Source organism: Coenobita brevimanus, chromosome 4 (assembly GCF_032717465.1).
Source record: "Coenobita brevimanus isolate Jiangsu-jjx chromosome 4, ASM3271746v2, whole genome shotgun sequence".
Taxonomy (NCBI): domain Eukaryota; kingdom Metazoa; phylum Arthropoda; class Malacostraca; order Decapoda; family Coenobitidae; genus Coenobita; species Coenobita brevimanus.
In genome coordinates, this window is record NC_136957.1 from 3337489 (window position 1) to 3357795 (window position 20307).

General features: G+C 42.4%; 1 protein-coding gene across 1 annotated transcript in view; it reads left to right on the forward strand.

Annotated features, from left to right (window-relative positions):
- LOC145395053 (roundabout homolog 1-like) overlaps nt 1-18144 on the forward strand; it is a 138674-nt gene extending 120530 nt beyond the window's left edge. The window contains exons 11-12 of the mRNA XM_080268809.1: nt 1058-1285; nt 17837-18144. Coding sequence (XP_080124935.1) covers nt 1058-1285; nt 17837-18144 — 536 coding nt within the window. The remainder of the gene's footprint in view (nt 1-1057; nt 1286-17836) is intronic.
- Nucleotides 18145-20307: the final 2163 nt, after the last annotated feature.

Consider the following 20307-nt stretch of genomic DNA (forward strand, 5'->3'; position numbering starts at 1 on the left):
TATATATATATATATATATATATATATATATATATATAGCATCTCATCTCATCAGCCGTTTGAGTGTCCACTGCAGGACCGGCCTATCCCGACCGAAGTAGGGACGATACAGCCAATGTATCTCTACCAAGTGGCTTAGGCTGTCTGGTAGAGATTGTATGTAGGGTGAGAAGTGCTTGTAAGTGTAACTGTAGTGTTGGAATGGCTTTGGATGTGTGTGTAGTCTGTGAACCAAGTGTAATCGACCCGCGCAAGCCGACTGGGTGCAAGCATACTTTACAGTATGCGACACTGGTTCAACCACAGCACCCCTTGTGTCCGCCAGTGCAGTACGTGGCCAGAAGAACGCTCCCAAAGCTTTTTACCCTGACGGGGCGCGAACCCTCGTTCTTCAGTGTGCGAAAACGCACACTTTACCACTGTACCACAGAGGCTTCATAGGCCTATATATATATATGTATATATATGCTTTTTTTTTTTTTTTTTTTTTTTTAGCATTTTAAGGCCACCCACCAACCACTCACTTCATAGTAGTGTCAGCTTCAGGTGTCTCTGTACTGAGTGGGATATCAAATATATTCTTGTAGTAGAGTACATATGTAATCATATAACCAAATGGACACCTGGTAGTCCAGTGAGGTACGGTACTACAGCTAGATATGGGGTTGCATTAGAAGGGTGCTTGGGAATTACTGCTCACATAAATCCGCTCAGCAAATGAGAAATTCGTCTTACATGTAAGGACCGAGCAGCCTTGTCCCGTGCCCCCACGCTGCTGATGGGGCTAAAAGATTTTGATCGATAGATTGATAGATAGATAGATAGACAGACAGACAGAGATTCAGATTAGAGGCAAATGCATTTTTCCACAGAAACCCCTGGGCTTGGAATTAGTGGTATTGTTTTTAATTTGGGAAATATAGGGAAAGCGCTTTGTCTAGCAATAGAAAAAGGAGGATCTTATACGATTCCCTGTGCTTTCCCTCCCTCCCCTATTATTAAACTGTCTTTGTTACTGATTCATGTACATAATTTCGTTCATTGCTTTCCCATGCAGATATACCTCCTGAGTGGGCGTCTCCTCCGTCAGTATCGCAGGCTGGTGGCGGCAACTACAGCGTGGTGAGGGTGATGATGAGGGTGGTGAACACGGGTCCCGGGGCGTCCACCTATCTACTCCACTCCCTCCACCACTACCGCACCTACACAGTCTTCCTCGTCCCCTTCTACGACTCCTTCCAGGGTACCCCGTCCAACTGCAGGACCTTCCACACGCCACCAGCAGGTCAGTCATGGCGATAGCTTTATGGGGAACTCTTTTCTCCTGGGCTAAGTAGGCTTCATGATACCCCCTCCTTCCCCGTCTCTCTCTCTCTCTCTCTCTCTCTCTCTCTCTCTCTCTCTTTCATGGGCTTATTAGAATTAAAAACTCTTCCATATAATTATATTTTTGCTAGTGTTAATCCTCGTATACAATATGTTACCAGTACAGCCGTAGTCATTACAGTTCAAACAACAAGCGGTGCCAAGGCACAGCAAACCCGTCCCCGGCAGCCATTTTAGTGCTGACGTATAAATACAACAGGATATCTAGTGAGAAATGTCACATATCAAATTTGGAGTAAATAGGATGAAAATTGACACCTGACACTGACCCTCTTACTGGAGGGTGACCCCCTGATGCAATGAGGCATGTTATAGGATGCAGATTTGAAAGGTGCACCTTTAGGTTTTGGATTCATGTCGGTATGACGAATTTTTAAGGCGTTATGGCGAAAAAACGATTTTTACCCGTCCCCGTTTTTTACAGCCTGGGCCTTGGCCCAATTTGGCTCAAAATTTAATCAGGTGATCAGAAGGTCATAGCCCATCATCCCTTGATTTTTGTCAAAATCGCACTAGTAGTTTTCGCGTAAAGTTATTAACAGATAGACAGACAGACAGACAGACAAACAAGTAAACAAACAGACAAACCGAGTGAAAACAAAACCCGTCCCCGGGCCCCTGATGGGCGGGGACGGGTAATAAGGTTCTTTACATGACCGTACATTTTCCTCGTAATGAAGAAGGTAGCCGGAATTAATCCTGACCCATACTGGTGAAATACGAATAACGATATGGTGCATGTGTATTAAATGTAAATGTCGAAGTGATGGAATGACTTAGTTTGTGGGTGTTGGAATCTATATACTGTATATTATCAGTATTAACCGAAAACCTGCCAACATTAATTTTGAGGAGACCCTGTTTTTTGAAAGAACACGAATTTAGTCCTCAATAGCGTAAGAAACTGTTTCATTATCTGAATATGTTTACAGCAGATTCTACCAATCATCCAAGAGACCCACGGGAATGTCACAAAAATACTCCATATACCATCACACCCGTCCTAAATCAATCAGCTTATACGTGTTGTTGTGTTGTTGTGCTACTCCCGTCTGTCTGACCGAGCAGATCCATCAACCGCAGGCAAACAACCGTCCCTGCAGGGCCTTCCTATGCAGTAAACCGATGCTCACATGTGGCCGACAATGTCTTGCCACAGTGAGGCGCGAGGATTAGTGTAGATGTTTGGCCCTCGGTGGACACCACATTTGCGTCTATCCACACAGTTAGCATATTATGCACCACAGCAGACTCCGCGTCACCCCGTTATGTGGCTATATGGTTACCACCAAGTGTGAATGGTTTCCTGGGTGACAGAAAGCCATTTCGCTTGTCACTCAGTATAGAACCACCTGAAATGGAAGGAAGAAAAATCTATAGTGACAGAACGAATGAGAGAAATAGGAAAAGAGAAGGACGGGCACAGAAAGAGAGTGACAGACATGAAGGATGAGATAGGCAAACTACATCAGGTGAGTGGATGATGGGAGCCTGCACCTACCATTAAGCTTTTACATGCATTCAGTATGAAACATGGGTACAAGCACCGAAATGGTGACATGTGAATGTGTGTCACATGTAGTGAAGGATTGCTGGACCTTGGGAAGCGAAGTGTCGGGTGTATACCCAGAATCAGACACAGAAGAAATATATGTAAATAATGCCATTGTCAATAAGATGCAAATAACACATGGGACTGTTGACCTTTTCACTGCAAGTGGTCTCCTTTCATCGCTTCTTCATCGTCAACGTCATCGTCTTTTTCTTCTTCTTCCATTCCGCACCATACGGTTATATTCATCGTAGGAAACGACACTCATACTGAGGGTATTAAAAGTTTTCATCTATCACTTCCAGTTCGAAACTCTTTATCGCTTCGTAAACCTGCCTACTGATAACAGCGATGAAATGTAAAATTTATTATCGAAAGGAAGGACCTGCAGGGAGTAAGTAGTTTGTATATAGGAAAAATGAAATAAGTACAGAAACACCAGATAACTGCAGTAGAGTATGGGGCTTCGCTAATGTGATGTAGCTCATGGGGTATCACTACGGTGCAGCGCCATGTATCCGAAAATCCTTAGGGAGTAGCTAACAGACTGGGCCGATCCTAGAAAGGCTGTCCCATCTAAAGTGATCTTCCACACACGCACAGCAGACTAAGCTCTGGCTAGTGGTTATGGATCGGATATATCTCGTGGGCATAAGAGGTACCTAAAAATCTCTTTCTAACTATACCCATTTTACCCTAACTTGGCCTACAATACCGTCTCTCCATCTTGAATCCTTAGTTACAGCAGTAGATAAGCTCTTGAATGTGTCACTAGTACGAAGAAGCGCTGTGGAAAGGATGCCGAGCCGTAGCATTGTTTTTTTTTCTGCCTCTGGACTGTGTGAAGTAAGCTGCAAAAGGACGATAATCTGGGTCTGGTTAGCTTAAAAGAACTATACATATTGACTGCAAGCGACATGTTGATATTCCCTGGAATGATTTTTGTGCAGAATATCCTGTAGTCATGGCGCACGATTCTGAGGTTGTCATTTACGTACCCTGGCAACCGACCCGTCAACAGTGCTTCCGATTTCGTCTATCTGTTTGTGATTCGTGTACAGTATGATAGTGTATAATAATATTCGTGTATTATATATTCATGTATAATAATATGATTCGTGTATAATGTGATAAGAAATCGAACGCACTGTTTAGGATAACAGGTAAGTTGCCAGGGTACAATAATGACAACCTCAGAGTTGTGCGCTACGGCTATAGTACAAATGGGGAAAAATTACAAATAAGACAGTATCAAGCACATCCCTACAAAAAACGAGAGGTTTTCCCTAAGATGCATGATGTCGCCTGGATGTGGTGTGGATTTAATAACACGAAGTTCCACAATCCCACCATAGGTCAGACGCATACCTCTGTGGGCCAGGATGCTGACTTCACAAACAATTATACAGTTAATATTGTATCGCGACTATGAGTTTTATTTATAACGTGCAAGGAAATAATATTACCTCATGAATGTTGTACTTCATGCAAAAATAAGTAAGTACTAACACGAATTGATTGGAAATTTTGCTTAGGATTCTGAGCCCTATATTTTTTTCAGTGTGGGGGGAGGGAGGGTCAAGGGGGATCTTCCGACACCTCATTCATATATGCTTATTTCCGCATATAACACGTTTATGTCGTCGCTACAAGGCGGGTCCCTTTTAGGTGAAGAAATTCGCTTGTGCATAATGAGAAATATAAAGACCTTCTACACGGTCACCGAGTGTCAGATGCAACTCATCAGTTTTATGGGATGCAGTTATCGTGGGCCCCGACGTCCCAACATACGAGTAAAGAGTTGATTTCTTCATGAGGGGTTCATAGCCTCTGGTATGTATATTCTTATGCAAATTACGTGAGTTAAAAAGGTATCTGTGAAAACAAATGTGCAGGATAATCAACTCTGTGTCGTCTCCCCGAGGTGAGTATCATCAAATGAACGGAGAAACACAAAATTAAAGAAATATTCCCAGACAGGTGAAGACGGGCATTCGTTTGTACACAGTTAAGGTTAACGCATGTCTGTATGAGCTTTACCGATGGAGCGACAACCGAGCAACTTAGCCCTGCCGCAGAGATGAATAAATGTTTACTACTGGGCAGTGGAATTAATCTTTTCTCATTCGGTTGAGTATTAATTATCTGAGAATCCTAGATTGTTCGTCACGTGAAGAAATGAGAGATGAGTAAGGTTCAGAAAGAGAAGTGACAAATAGTTTATTTTTATTGTTGGTATCAGGAATTTATGGGACAGGGCCTTACGGTTCATGGTTAGTGAATATTCTTTTTTATACACATGAACTAGTATTCAATGAGCCAGTGCGCAAGAGAGGAAAAAAAATATTAAAGCCCTTCATTACGAAAGATGCGTCCAGGTTGAATATACATTACTCGTTTGGCAGTAGCAGGAAAGAAAGGTATGAAAGGGATCATCGAATCGAAAGAGATTAAAGTCAATATCTCTAACCTCAGAAGTCGAAGGTAAAGGCATAGTATATTCTATCATCCTAAAGCATCCGGATCCATTGTTCTGTCTCACGCAAGAAAAAAGAAAAGAAAAAGTTATTAATAATAGAAACTGTGATCTCAGTGCTTACAGCGGTCTCCCCTATCGTGCACAACTTTGTAGATCAGTGTCAAGAAAAAAAAAAATTGCATGTAACGTCATAGCTCTGAAGGGGCTGAACGAGGTGACAACTTTTTCCCCTTCCTGCCTTCATCCCCTCAGTAAGAACTGTTGTATCAAAAAGAAAAATAATAGGGAGAGATGGAAGAAATATTGGAACAAAGAGAGAGAGCAAGTGACAAAGAAATAAAATAGAGCAGAAATAGGCTATGGAGGAAAACTACCCTAAGAAACATGCAAAGTAAAGGCAAAGGAGGAGTATAGAGGGAAAAGGAAAGAACGGGGAAGGCGAGGGGAAAGGAGAGAAAGAAAGACTGGGACGAAAAGAATAAACAAGGAAGAAGGACAGATATAAAGAGGGAATAAACAAGGTATGGGAAAGGAATGGGGTGAGGAGATACGAATGGAAGAAAAGATGAGAAAACTAGGGCGAACACGGTAAGAGGCGGAGGTGGAAACAGGAAGACCCTTGGAATGCAGCAGCGAAGAGGGAAAACGTGAAACGGCAATAAGAGATGTGGCAAAAAAGAGCAGGAATATGCTATCTTTCTCTCCATCTCTTGTCAGACGCCTTATCTGGCAAGGGGTGGCCACAGACAAATTACCTCCATGTTGCCCAGTCCTGTGCCGTTTGACTACACTCCCTCCAGCTCACACACCCCATTCCTATATTTCTCCCCTCCACCCCTCCATCTCATCTTTGGTCTCCCACTCTTCCACTCCCCATTCACCTGACTCGCAGACACTCTTCTAGTCAGTCTCTCATTCTCCAGAAGGTAAAACTCATAAGAGGAATAGAGAGAAGGAAAAGTATGAAAGAAAAGGCAAAATATTTAAGTAGTTTGGACCCAGGCGGAAAATGAAGAGAGAAATGCACAGAGGAATGACAAGCATAATTAAGTGAGAGAGAGAGAGAGAGAGAGAGAGAGAGAGAGAGAGAGAGAGAGAGAGAGAGAGAGAGAGAGAGAGAGACACACACACACACACACACACACACACACACACACACACACACACACACACACACACACACACACACACACACACACACACACACACACACACACACACACACACACACACACACACACACACACACACACACACACAAATGAAGGAATATGTTTAGAGAATAGGAATAATAGTGAGAACGAGGGGGAAAAATGAGAGGTACATATGAGGGAGGATAAAATGTGTCAGGATACAGGGAAAGAGCTGGCAGGTAAGGCGAACCACTGATTAAATTGAGGAAACTAGAGGGTAATATGAGGAGGCGGTTGGATAAAATGAAGAAGTAAGTCAGCGTTGCTCTCTCCCTCTCTCTCTCTCTCATATATATATATATATATATATATATATATATATATATATATATATATATATATATATATATATATATATATATATATATATATATATATATATATTGCCAAACGCCTCAATCCCGTTTGGGGTGGCCACAAACAAATCGCCTCCAAGTCGCCCTGTCCCCCGCCATTTCACTGCCCTGCTCCCAACTCACACCCCCCTCTCATATACCTCTCCACCCCATCCCTCCATCTCATCCTCGGCCTCCCCCTCCCTCTTCCCCCCTCCACCTCACTCACATACACTCTCTTCGTCAGTCTTTCACCCTCCATCCTCTCCACATGGCCAAACCACCTCAGTGTGTTCCTCATAACGCTTCCTATCACATCCACACCAGGAGGAGTAGACTGTAGCACCAGTCGAGCAGGGCAGTACTCCCGAGGTGGATGGAAAGCTGATGACAGGGAGTGCTGGAGCTCCCGTTTCATCAGCCCTCAGGACTAGTTCCTGACCATTCCCCTTTGCTGAACTTTTTCAGTGTCTCAGTTACACAGAGAGTAGGCCAGCATGCTCTCCAGTACAAATTTCTCTATCTATCTTCACCAAACTACATGCACAGTACACACTACACTTCCTATTCAAAATTAACCAAAAATGGCGTTGATTCACCCAGCCTCGGAGTCCCCAGGGGGGGGGACCATAAATACCCCCGCCATCTGCCCCTCTCCCGGTGACGACTCGAGGTGCCTGGAACCACTGTCTGACTCTCTTCTTCTTCATTTCTGCAACATTCGCGGCCTTTCATCTAACTTTCGCTCTGTTGAGCACCACCTCTCCTCCTCTAAACCTCACCTTCTTTTTCTAACGGAGACTCAGCTGTCTGAGGCAACTGACAGCAAACCCTTTTCTGTATCCTCCTACTTTCTCTATACTCATTTCAAAGCCAAAGGTGGCTGTTGTGTATACATACGCAACGACTTATCTTGCTCTCGTGTTCCTGAACTTGATTCTTCTGAATTCTCCACTCTCTGGCTTCGGCTTTCCTGTCATTCTCTGACTAAATATATCTGTGCTGTTTACTTATCCCCTAATTCTACTGACTATCAAAAATTCTTCGACTATCTTACTTCTACGATGGAACACATTCTGTCCATTTCTCCTTTCTCTGAAATCTCCATTCTTGGAGATTTCAATGTTCACCACCACCTTTGGCTCTCCTCTCCTTTCACGGATCCACCTGGTGAACAAGCCTACATCTTTTCTATCCTTAATGACCTAGAGCAGCTTGTACAGCACCCTACCCGTATCCCTGACCGCCTTGGAGAGAGCTCCAACATACTTGACCTCTTCCTCACAACTAATCCTTCTGCTTACTCTGTTAATCTTTTCTCTCCATTGGGCTCCTCCGATCACAACCTTATTACCTTAACCTGTCCTATCGCTCCAGTACGGCCTGCGGACCCTCCAGGGAAACGTCGTCTCTGGCATTTTGGAGCTGCGGACTGGGAGGCCCTCAGGCAGTACTTCTTTGATTTTCCCTGGAATGATTATTGCTTCCATGGCCGTGAGCCATCTGAGTGTGCCTTGCGCATTACGGAGGTTATTCTCTCGGGCATGGAAGCATACATTCCTTTCTCATATCCTTTGACTAACGCAAGAAAGCCTTGGTTTAATCACGCTTGTTCTAATGCTGTCCGCAACAAGGAGAAGGCCTACAAAAGGTACCGGAGCCAACCCACCCCTGAATCACATAATCTTTACGTTTCTGCCCTGAATCGTGCTAAGTCTGTTCTTCGCTCTACTAAAAATAATTTCATCCATACTAAATGCTCTCAACTCTCCAACTCGAATTCTTCTCGCTCCTTCTGGCACCTTGCCAAAAATCTTTCTAACAACTTTACCTCATCATCCTTCCCTCCTCTTTTCTACTCTGATGGTTCTGTAGCTGTTTCTTCTACTGATAAAGCAGATCTCTTCGCACAGACTTTCTCCTCCAATTCCACCTTAGACGATTCCGGTGCTGTTCCTCCATCACTTCCCCCTCTGACTTCCTCATGGCTGACATTAAAATTTCTTCAGTTGATGTATTTTCTGCCATTACTGGCCTCAGTACTAACAAGGCATATGGGCCTGATGGAGTCCCTCCTGTTGTTCTCAAAAACTGTGCTTCTGTGCTTACACCCTGCCTAGGCAAACTATTTCGCCTTTGTCTGTCAACTTGTACCTTTCCTTCTTGCTGGAAGTTTACTCTCATTCAGCCAGTCCCAAAGAAGGGTGACCACTCCCAACCCTCCAACTATCGTCCAATTGCTTTAACGTCCTGTATTTCAAAAGTTTTCGAGTCAATTCTTAATAAAAAAATTTTAAGGCATCTTTCCTATCACAACCTTCTTTCCGATCGTCAGTATGGGTTCCGTCAGGGACGCTCCACTGGCGATCTTCTCACCTACCTTTCAGACTCCTGGTCATCCTCCTTTCGGGACTTTGGCGAAAGCTTTGCCATTGCACTTGACATCTCAAAGGCTTTCGATCGAGTCTGGCATAAATCTTTAATTTCCAAACTGCCCTCCTACGGTTTCTATCCTTCTATCTGTGCCTTCATCGCTAGCTTCCTTTCTGGTCGTTCTATAGCCGCTGTCGTAGACTGCCATCGTTCTTCTCCTAGATCTATCAACAGTGGTGTTCCTCAGGGCTCTGTCCTATCACCAACTCTCTTCCTTTTATTCATCAATGATCTTCTAAGCTGTACATCTAACCCTATCCACTCATACGCTGATGACTCCACCCTTCATCTTTCCATTCGGTTCCCGCAACGCCCATCTCAACAGTTACTTCAAGAAACAAGGGATGAGGCTATGGCACACCTAATGTCTGACTTGGCTCATATCTCTGACTGGGGTAAAAATAATATGGTTGTCTTTAATGCATCTAAGACTCAGTTCTTACACCTATCAACCCGACAAAATCTTCCACAGGTATACCCACTAATGTTTAATAATATTCAGATTAATCCTGCATCATCCTTGAACATGCTTGGGGTTTCATTTACTCGGGACTTATCTTGGAAAGATCGTGTTACATCTCTTGTAAAATCTGCTTCCAAGAGATTGGGTGTGCTAAGCCGACTCCGCTCTTTCTTTACCCCTGCACAATTGTTGACTCTATACAGGGGTTTGATCCGCCCCTGTGTGGAGTACAACTCTCATGTGTGGGGAGGCTCCCCACATACAGCTCTTCTCAATAGGGTGGAGTCAAAGGCTTTTCGTCTCATTAACTCTCCTCCTCTTACTGACTCCCTTCAACCTCTGTCTCTTCGCCGCACTGTTGCATCTTTGTCTCTTTTCTGTCGCTACTTTAGTGGTCACTGCTCCTCTGAACTGTCTGCTTGCATTCCTCCACCTCTACGACGGGCGCGTAGCACCCGTCTGGCAGCAAACTCTCATCCCTTTTCTGTCCAACTCTCTAATGCAAGAGTTAACCGTTACTCCCAGTCTTTCATTTATGCAACGGGTCAGCTCTGGAACTGTCTCCCTCTGTCTGTATTTCCTCCTGCCTATGATCTCCAGTCTTTCAAACGTAGTGTGTCCAGGCATCTCAAAATGATCGGATCTTGAATTTGGCTCTCTATTGTATTTTGTTTTTCTCTTGGAGGGAACTGTTACTGCGGGCTCATGGCCTTTGGTTCCTTCTTCCTCGCATAAAAAAAAAAAAAAAAAAAAAAAACAACGCTCCTTTATATCCTCATTCGTCAGCCTGTCTCTCCATGTGACTCCACAGGCTTCTCATAAATAATTCATTTCCACTGCTCTCACTCTTGACTTGTGTCCTTCCAACAACGTCCAAGCTTCACTTCCGTACGTTAGAGTTGGTATCACAATACTGTCATGTAGTAACTTTTTCACTTCCATGCTCACTTCTCTGTTACTTATCACTACTTTCAAAGAACCTGCGACCTTTCTTCCCTGCTGTACCCTTTCACGCACTTCACCCTCCAAACCTCCATCCTTACTCATCACACTACCCAAGTACTTAAACGTACTCACATTATCCAATTCCTCACCATCCAACCTCGCTGTACATTCACTGACTTCACCTCTCTCAGAGACCATCACTTTACTCTTCCCTACATTCACCTTTAGATTCCGTTTCTTACACACTCTCCCAAACTCATCCACCAAGCCTTGCAGCTGCCCTTCGTCTTCACTCAACAACACAGTATCATCTGCAAACAACAGTACAGGGAGTTTCCAAACACTATCCTCTCTCACCAGGGCCACTCCAACATCCACTACCCTAACTTGTACCTCTTTTATTACCCCATCCATGTACAGATTGAACAACCATGGAGACATTGACACATCCCTGTTTCAACCCAACATTCAAAGAGAAAAATTCACTTAGTTCACCATCCACAAGCACTGCAGCCTTAGCACCATCATACATACTCTTCACAGCATTCAGCAACTTTCCATCTACTCCATATATTCTTAACACTTTCCACAATCCTTGTCTATCCACCCTGTCATATATATATATATATATATATATATTTATATATATATATATATATATATATATATATATATATATATATATATATATATATATATATGTCACTGTTTCGTCCTTATCCTGTTTTTCACACTCTCTACCCTCCAACTAATATAAGAATAAATCGTTACTCTCTCTCTCACACACATACACACACACACACACACACACACACACACACACACACCAGTTATAGCTTCCCATGCGTGATACACAAAAACTAATTATTGCTGCCAAAAATTGCAACCCATATAAGCCTACACGTACACAGTTAATTTGATAATTATTGATGAAAATTGTGAACTAGTGAGAGTATGTTATTAGCTCCGAAAATACAGACAATAGTAATGAGATTTATTTTTTGCATTTACACTGAATGAAGAGGGTTGGAATATTGTAATTGTGGTCCTCTTTCACCGAACATTTACTCTGTTTTATGGAGTTACTCATTAACTTTTCATTACTTTGCATTAGGGATACTAGTTAATTACTCAGGCTTACTAGATACACCAAAACAAAGGGGTAAGTATAGGAAAGATTCTGTCATTGGTGGTAGAGGCTTCGATGTGTGTGTGTGTGTGTGTGTGTGTGTGTGTGTGTGTGTGTGTGTGTGTGTGTGTGTCTGTGTGTCTGTGTGTCTGTGTGTGTGTGAAGCTAGGCAACGGGTGTGTGTGTGTGTGTGTGTGTGTGTGTGTGTGTGTGTGTGTGAAGCTAGGCAACGGGTGTGTGTGTGTGTGTGTGTGTGTGTGTGTGTGATTGGGCAACGGGGAGAGGTGTTACTGTGCCGGAAAAACTCGGTCACGTATTTAGTGATTTTTGTCATTCCGTGTTGATGGGATTTGGGTTTGATATGATGACAGTGGTAATTTGAGTGAGAATGATACCGCTGATGATGGTGATGAGATGACGAAATGATGGAAAAGGTGTTGGTGAGCTGACGATCTGATATGAATGGTGATGATGGCAATGTATATGGCAGTAGCTAAAATAAGAACAGTAATGATGGCAGGGATGTGGCTATGAAGACGACGACGGTGAAAATGACACCACAAATATCACCGTGCCTTTGTCTTCCGCGTTCGCTTGCGATAGAGAAATGCATTTTTATAAGCTATTGATGATTTGAATGAGAGAGAGAGAGAGAGAGAGAGAGAGAGAGAGAGAGAGAGAGAGAGAGAGAGAGAGAGAGAGAGAGAGAGAGAGAGAGAGAGAGAGAGAGAGAAGGAAGTCCTATGTACAGTATATTTCTCTCTCTTTTAGTCTATACCGTTAGAGGTACGAGACTGCTTGTAATGCAAGTGTTGCTTGGTGGAATCGCCACTTCTCTACGACAGTGGAAAAAAAAAAAAACGAGTTTCCAGTCCTCTCTTCCACACATATTATATCCTTTCACGTCACGTAGAATCTGAGAGCATTTTGTTCCTTGATGATATTGGAGGAAATAGCGATGTTGGTGACATATAAAGTGGAAAACAAGATAATTAGAGTAAAAAGAAAAGGAAACACCAGACCATAATGGTACAGTACTTTCAGGTAAGTCTGTCGTAGGCTAGGCTATAAATATAATGTAACTGTGAGTTTAAGGTAAGAATATATATATATATATATATATATATATATATATATATATATATATATATATATATATATATATATATATATGCAGGATGACAATTTGCAGTATAACATCAGATCGATTAAGCACCTCTCAGAGTGAAGCCTCGTAGCCACTTCGCCGCTGATTCTCACACCCCGACCCGTTGCAGTGGAGGCAACAGTAAATTTAAGTTAATGTGGCCACGATAGTTAACAAGTAAATCAGGGAATTATACAAGGTGAATATTTTGTATTACTTTTCATATTTGAATGGCAATGATTTTGTTAATACATCCATTCACTACGTTAGTGGGCTACTTTGTAATCAACAGATGGATGGATGATGGTTTTGTGCATTAACTCGTTTAACCGGATGTTGCCTGATGGGAATTAAATTCTATGTATGGCTGGGATTTATTGCTCCCATAATGCCACTTGGCTAAAAGTAACTAGTCACTCTCCCCATTAGTGTTTGGATTGAGTATCCTTGCCCTGAGACCATATACGTCTGTTTTTGCTTGGTGTATGTACTGAACTGTACTGTGTCTGTAGGAAGACCTCACAAAGCAGTTCGTTGACTGCAGTATAGTTGACGGGTGTGCTTGGCCAAACAGACTGCGAGTAAGTAACAACAAAAACAGTCATGTCAAGCACTCTCCTGTCTCTCTCTGGGTAGGATCTTTCTGAGGGCTGGGTGTCTGATGGTGATTTACAAAGAATGCTGTCTGGATAGTGTCTTTGGTTGGCTGGTGCCGTGTGTTCCTGCGTGTTTTTGAGGAATAGGGACATTGTTTAGTCATTCTATGAACACTTGAGAGGTCATTAATTTTTTTTGTTTCTTTTTGGTGAGAGGATTAGGCAACATAAAGGTCCATGTGTGAGGCGGATCCCCTGCTGAAGCGACGAACTGAGTGCTTTATACATTCACATAGTCCCAGCTTGGAAGTATCTTTGTTTCTTGGGGCATTATATCTACAATTTTGTGTTTTTGTGCCTCCTGTTATTATATTAACGTTTCCTTATGTGGTTTTAAGTCTTCTGTATTTATATGCAAACGTTGCACGGGCAGTTCATTATTCCTCCAGAGAACTGCTTACAGACTTTCTTCAGACTTCATTTACTGGATGAAAGTAGGGCCTATGATTGCCTTCAATGCATCGAGTTTACGAGATGCATTTGCACTGATACGTCTTGTATCCTGAGAACAGGTTGTGAGAGTATCAAAAGAAAGTATTAAAGTTTGAGGAAGTTTTTCCAGTGGGAGAGATTCGTAACGATGAAGATCCGCGAACGTATCAGAGATTCTAATCTCTCAGGAGTGAAGAGGGCCATGGTTAATACGGATGGTAAAGCAATCTCACTTCTTAGTCTAAGCACACTGCTGGAGCTGGCTTCGTTCGTTTTGTTATAAAGGTTCTAACATGTCTGCATGCGCCGGGCTTGGTCACCTAATGGCGGATCTCCGCACTGTTCGATCTCTAGCAGCCTCTTTGTTCAGTATCAACCTGGAGATCACACTCTAGGAGTCTAGGACCTCGTCCCAAGTCTTTTTTGGTTTCCTTCACGCAACTGTGCTTACTGTATCGTTGTATTTAGTAAAATGCACACCCACACCCATACACACACACACACACACACACACACACACACAGAGGGAGGGAGGGAGAGAGAGAGAGAGAGAGAGAGAGAGAGAGAGAGAGGCACAAAAAACGAATGTTATACTGTATATGAGAGCAGATATTGCACACTCTATCACAACTTTGTTCATTAACTGTGGCTTAGTAACACACTGATACACAAAGGGCTCTCTCTCATCCCATCTCTCTGTCCGCCTTGCCCACTCCAGTAAATAGAGGAAGCAGAGGATCAGTGTCTTGAAATTAAGTCTTTACCATTATGTCTTTCTATCAACAATATGTCTGTCCTTCTAACTCTGTATTAGACCAACAATTTGTAGGTTTATTTATCTCTCTGTAACTGTTTATGTATACACCTTTCAGTCTTTCAGCCTATATGTCTGTCTGTCTGTCTGGCTATCTATCTATCTGTCTCTGTATATTTAACTGTCTATCTGTCTATATAGCTCTCTTTGTTCATCTTTGTATCTCATATCTGTCTGTCTATCTAACGAGAGAGAGAGAGAGAGAGAGAGAGAGAGAGAGAGAGAGAGAGAGAGAGAGAGAGAGAGAGAGAGAGAGAGAGAGAGTTACGTAAAAAAAAATGAAAGAACGTGATAAATGGGAGTAGATCCTGCACACTCTATCACAACTTTCTTCATTAAGAGTGACTTAGTAACGCCCTGATACACAAAAGCCTCTCCCATCCCATCTCTCTGTCCGACTTGCCAACACCGATAAATACAGGAAGGACAGGATTAGTGTCTGGAAAGTAATCTTTTATCGTATATATTTTCCCATCTACAGAATACATACCCATCAGTCTGCGTTTTAGTTCGTCAGTATATAAGTCTATCTGTCATCTACAGTATGTACCAGCAAAAAAATCAGGAAGTCAGTCATTCACTCAGTTCGTCAGTTAATAAAACTATTAATGACTTCCTACATCTGTAGTGTGGAGACATAAAAATAAACCGAAATAGAGGCATAAGTGGGTGTATATATATATATATATATATATATATATATATATATATATATATATATATATATATATATATATATATATATATATATAAAGTACATAACCAGATAGGGACGTAGTTGGACTGATACAAAGATAAATAGATTGCACTGTACAGTCGTCATCAAAAATCGTGTCGGCTCTCCAGCTTCTCTCTCTATGGACTCTGAAAATCGAGTTGGTGAGTCTGCAGCAACTGACACTGATGACTTAATGTGACCAAAGATCATTGTCATCAGTGTCGGTCGCTGACTTGCAAGGTCCATCGAGAAAAGAGCAGAACATGAATTTTGATGGCGCTGTACGTGGAGGGGTGGATAGCAAAATTTACGTATTTTTCTTACCATTACGACACTAATCCCTTGCCTTCCTCTATTTGCTGATGGGGGTAAGTCGGAGGTGTGGAAGTTATAAGTGATTCTTTTGTACATCATTGTTTTACTTAACACCTGTAATGTAGAAACTTGTGACAGAATGGACAAAGTTCACTAGGATCTAAAATAATTAATTTCTTGTTGCAATTGCTCTCTCTCTCTCTCTCTCTCTCTCTCTCTCTCTCTCTCTCTCTCTCTCTCTCTCTCTCTCTCTCATCTGTTCACTTCTTTCTCTTTCCTCGCTCTCCAATTCCTTCTATCTTACTATTTTTCTTCTCTCTCTCTCTCTCTCTCTCTCTCTCTCTCTCTCTCAAGTGTATTTCCCACCGCTAATTAAGAGTTGGACATGTTGAGTTTCTGTGTCTGGTTTGCTCACATTTATAATCTTTTTACTTCCGTCCAATTAACTTGCTAATTATCCGGCATACTTTTTAATTCTCTCGGCCTCCCTTCCTCCCTTGCATTGGCAGTATTAACCCCTTCACGACGGTAGTGTCTTCTATATTTTCTCATGCTTATTCCAGACTGTTTTTTTTTAGCTTTCCGGATGCCTGGTAGTGGAAAGATTAATGGAGATGGTGCCTTATCCATTCCCTCTGAGGTTGTATATTTTTATTTTGAATGAAATCATCTGAAGGAGAGAAATAGAAAAGGTCGTCGTATTGAAAGAGTTAGGCACCCTTTTCCCTGTTTCTTTTCCTCACTCTGAGTCCCTTCTATGTGAGCAGTAATCGGATATCAGTCTCTGTCTTTATGAAAATCCTGAAAGACTTTTTTAGAGTACTGAACGCTCTTTGTATGTGAGCACCTGATGTCGTTTATTTATTAACATTGTTGTGTTATGTACAATTCTGTGTCATTGCTTTCGTTTATTAGGCTTAAGGTGGTCAATGGAGTTGAGAAAACTATTTACGGTGACGGTCGTGTGTTACGCTTGGTGACCAAGCCTTGGATTCCACACCTAAAGGCGTGAAAAAGGAATTGACTTACAATTATCGCTGCCCTGTTCGTCGTCTTAGCCGCATAACGTGTCATCTAAAGTCAGTTTAAGTATCACCATCACATATTTTGAACCAGACTTGAGCCTACCAACCAACTCAGGTGAGGTGACTTGAGCCTACCAACCAACTCAGGTGAGGTTAGTCACTGGCTTGACAAAAAATCAAGGATCAGTATGTACAGGGAGGTTCCATCACCAACACAGGTTCACGTGTGGGTAAGGAAGGTTGCCTGTACATACGTCATTATAGCTGACTGTGGCTGCAGGCAGATGATAAGATAGCGGGAGAGTCCTAAGTGCTAACGGGGAAACCCTGCTCTGGTTCATCACAAGTGCTGAAAAATAAGAGAAGAGAGAGAGAGAGAGAGAGAGAGAGCGTGTGTACGTAGCTTGCCCATGCAGGGGACGGCACGCTGCCAGATTGACCAGTCTCCTCCCCAAAGAATGCAGGGAATGGTGTGGAAGTTCTCCTCCCAGGCCGAAGTTACAGTCGCTCCCTTCCACCTAGGGTGCACAATAGGTTCCCCTCCAGTACCGAACCACGACGCAAAACTAATCGCCAAATTCTACAACACAAGAATGGAGAAGGACATCAACTTGACTTGTTAAATACTTTTAGATAAAAACATGTAACACTCCAGGGAAGGTCATCACGAACGCGAAAATTCTCTGATGGAATTCCACCGGGCTCCGTTCTTTAATCTGCACTCGGTATTCTAAACATACGTATTATTCCCACACTTTAATTGCCCACAGGCATTGCCGTATGTGTAGATGACATTATCAACATCACAACACAGATACAGCCTCAACACAACAAGATAACCTCAACATTCTTCAAGCTAGGGCCGAGGATATCAGGCTGAGGATAGCTCCAGCCAGATCCACGACCACTGTCATCACCGAGAACAGTCATGAGCACAGGTACTCCCTCAGCATCACAGTTAACAATACTTGTGCCACCACCCCCTTCATTACGATCCTTGGAGTGATATATGATCCAGGACTTACCTTCAAGAACCACATACAAACATCAAGAGGCGGTGCAGCCACAGACTCAAAGCACTCAGAGAAATTACAGGGACAGACGTGGGACAAAAATAAGTAACGTGCTTCATAAATAGTATATTTAGATCAGTGATATCCTATGCCCCTCCTGACATGGGCTCCCGTCCTCGCTAACAATACTACAAAACCTTGCAGACAATACAGAGCGACGTTCTACACATCATCATTGGCTGCAGTATAATCATTCCCTCAGATCACTTGCACACTGAAATTAAAGCCCTTTCTCTTAGGGAATATCTTGATAAAAGAGGAACACATTTCTGTGTGGAAGCCTGTGCTAACACAGGCCCTGTCATTGCATGACTGAGCTACATAGCTCTTGTAGTCATGTAAAGGAACCCCACCTCCAGACACTTCAGCACTAGCAATAAAGGAACACATACTTAATTCAAGCTTACGGCAATATAACATCTCGATTGGAACACTGTATTACAAGTCCCCCTTCTCGACATCCACCCATCAGAGGTGTCCTTGTTATAGAGCTGATCGAGTATATCTAAGTAGGCTTGGGTCATGGTATCACCCACTCGTCCTCAGTTACCAGCATAGATCAGGCTGGGTGGAATCACAGGTGACATGCGCCCCTCTTGCAGGAAAGGCCTACACTCCTTAACGGACCACTGCACAGCACACGTCAAACTAAGATGCAAGCAAGACAAAAACGGTATACGAGTAAGACCCATGGGACGACCTCATAGTGGTAGTTGCTTTCTTGTGGTCAACGGCCTTGCTAGGCCGGACAGACCTGGGTTAAGCAACAACAACAGCAACAACAACAACAACGACAACAACAACAATAACAACAACAATAAAGGATCGTCATGTCCTTCTCTATCATGAAATGGGATAATTAATGACTACCAGGCGGGATTAATGACCTCAAAAGGGGGAAGATCTTAATCGGCGACGGAAGTGTCTTTGAAAGTGTCAGCAGATGGTAAGATATTAATAGGAATAACTTCAAACTACTTGAATTCCAGTTGTGGCTTGTGTAAATATTTACCAAAAGGATTAAATACTTAGTATATTAAGGATATTGTTGAAAATGACTGATTACTCAGATCATTACTGAAAAAATATACAGTGATATAAAGGTTATTTTTTCCTCTTAGAACTGCATCTGGAGTCTACAAAATACACATGGTTCATGTGCTTAAGGAACCGCCGTTATGAAGGCAATCATTATATTGCACAAACTGACACAAAAGACTTGACCAAATAGCTGGCAGTTACAATGTACGGTATAAGCTATTGGCAGAGTTTCAGAAAGACCATTTTCCCCGCTTCACACTGCAATCATCATTATCAAATCCTTTGTAAAGCTGTTAGTTCAAGACATTAATAGCTTCCAATATCTCATAAAGTAGTTTGGTGCAGAATAAAATCTGATGCTAAACTCAATACAGTCTTTTTGTTTGCCCCCCAAGTTCATTATTTGATGTGTGACTAGAAGTTCAAAACGAAACATAACACTTTGCGTATGCTGCGTGAGCAGCATCAGTGTTAGTAATGGAGAACATTTTGGGGGACTACAGAACGGTGCCTGATGATGCAATAGGCAACTTGCTAAAGGTATATCAGTGTCTGGACTATAGACTGTCATGTAAAATGCACTTCTTTCATTCTTGTCTTAATTTCTTCCTTGACTTGGGTGAGGTGAGCGATAGCGTAACGAACGGTTCCACCATGACATTTTACTGAAGGAAGCCATATTCTCAAAGCCGGTTTACTTAACCATGATAAATGATTACTGCTGATTCCTAGAACATGAGACCAATTCCACACACAAGTGTAAGAACAACTGTGCCAGACATTTGGAACACTTCCAAGCAGTGTCCACAATGTAGGCATTTTTGAATTTTTCTCTGTAACTTGTTCATGGTCTAAATTTACATAATGTTTACTCGGCACTGAAGGATTGCTGACTGTTGTCAGACAGAATATGAAATTAATTAATGTGCATTTCCTTTCCATAAAAAAACATGGACAATACAATTATAGAATATGTATTAAAGCATGCTGGGTATCATTAATATATAAAAAGAGCAGGCATACCTTCCATGTTAGTTAAATTCTGACTTCCAATTTGAAATCAGTGGCTCGGAATTAATCAAGAACACCTCGATTCCCTTTAGTAGCGACAAGAATGTCTGTTTTGTTATTCAGCGTTACTTCTGCTCATTGTTCATGTCTCAGGGAGACG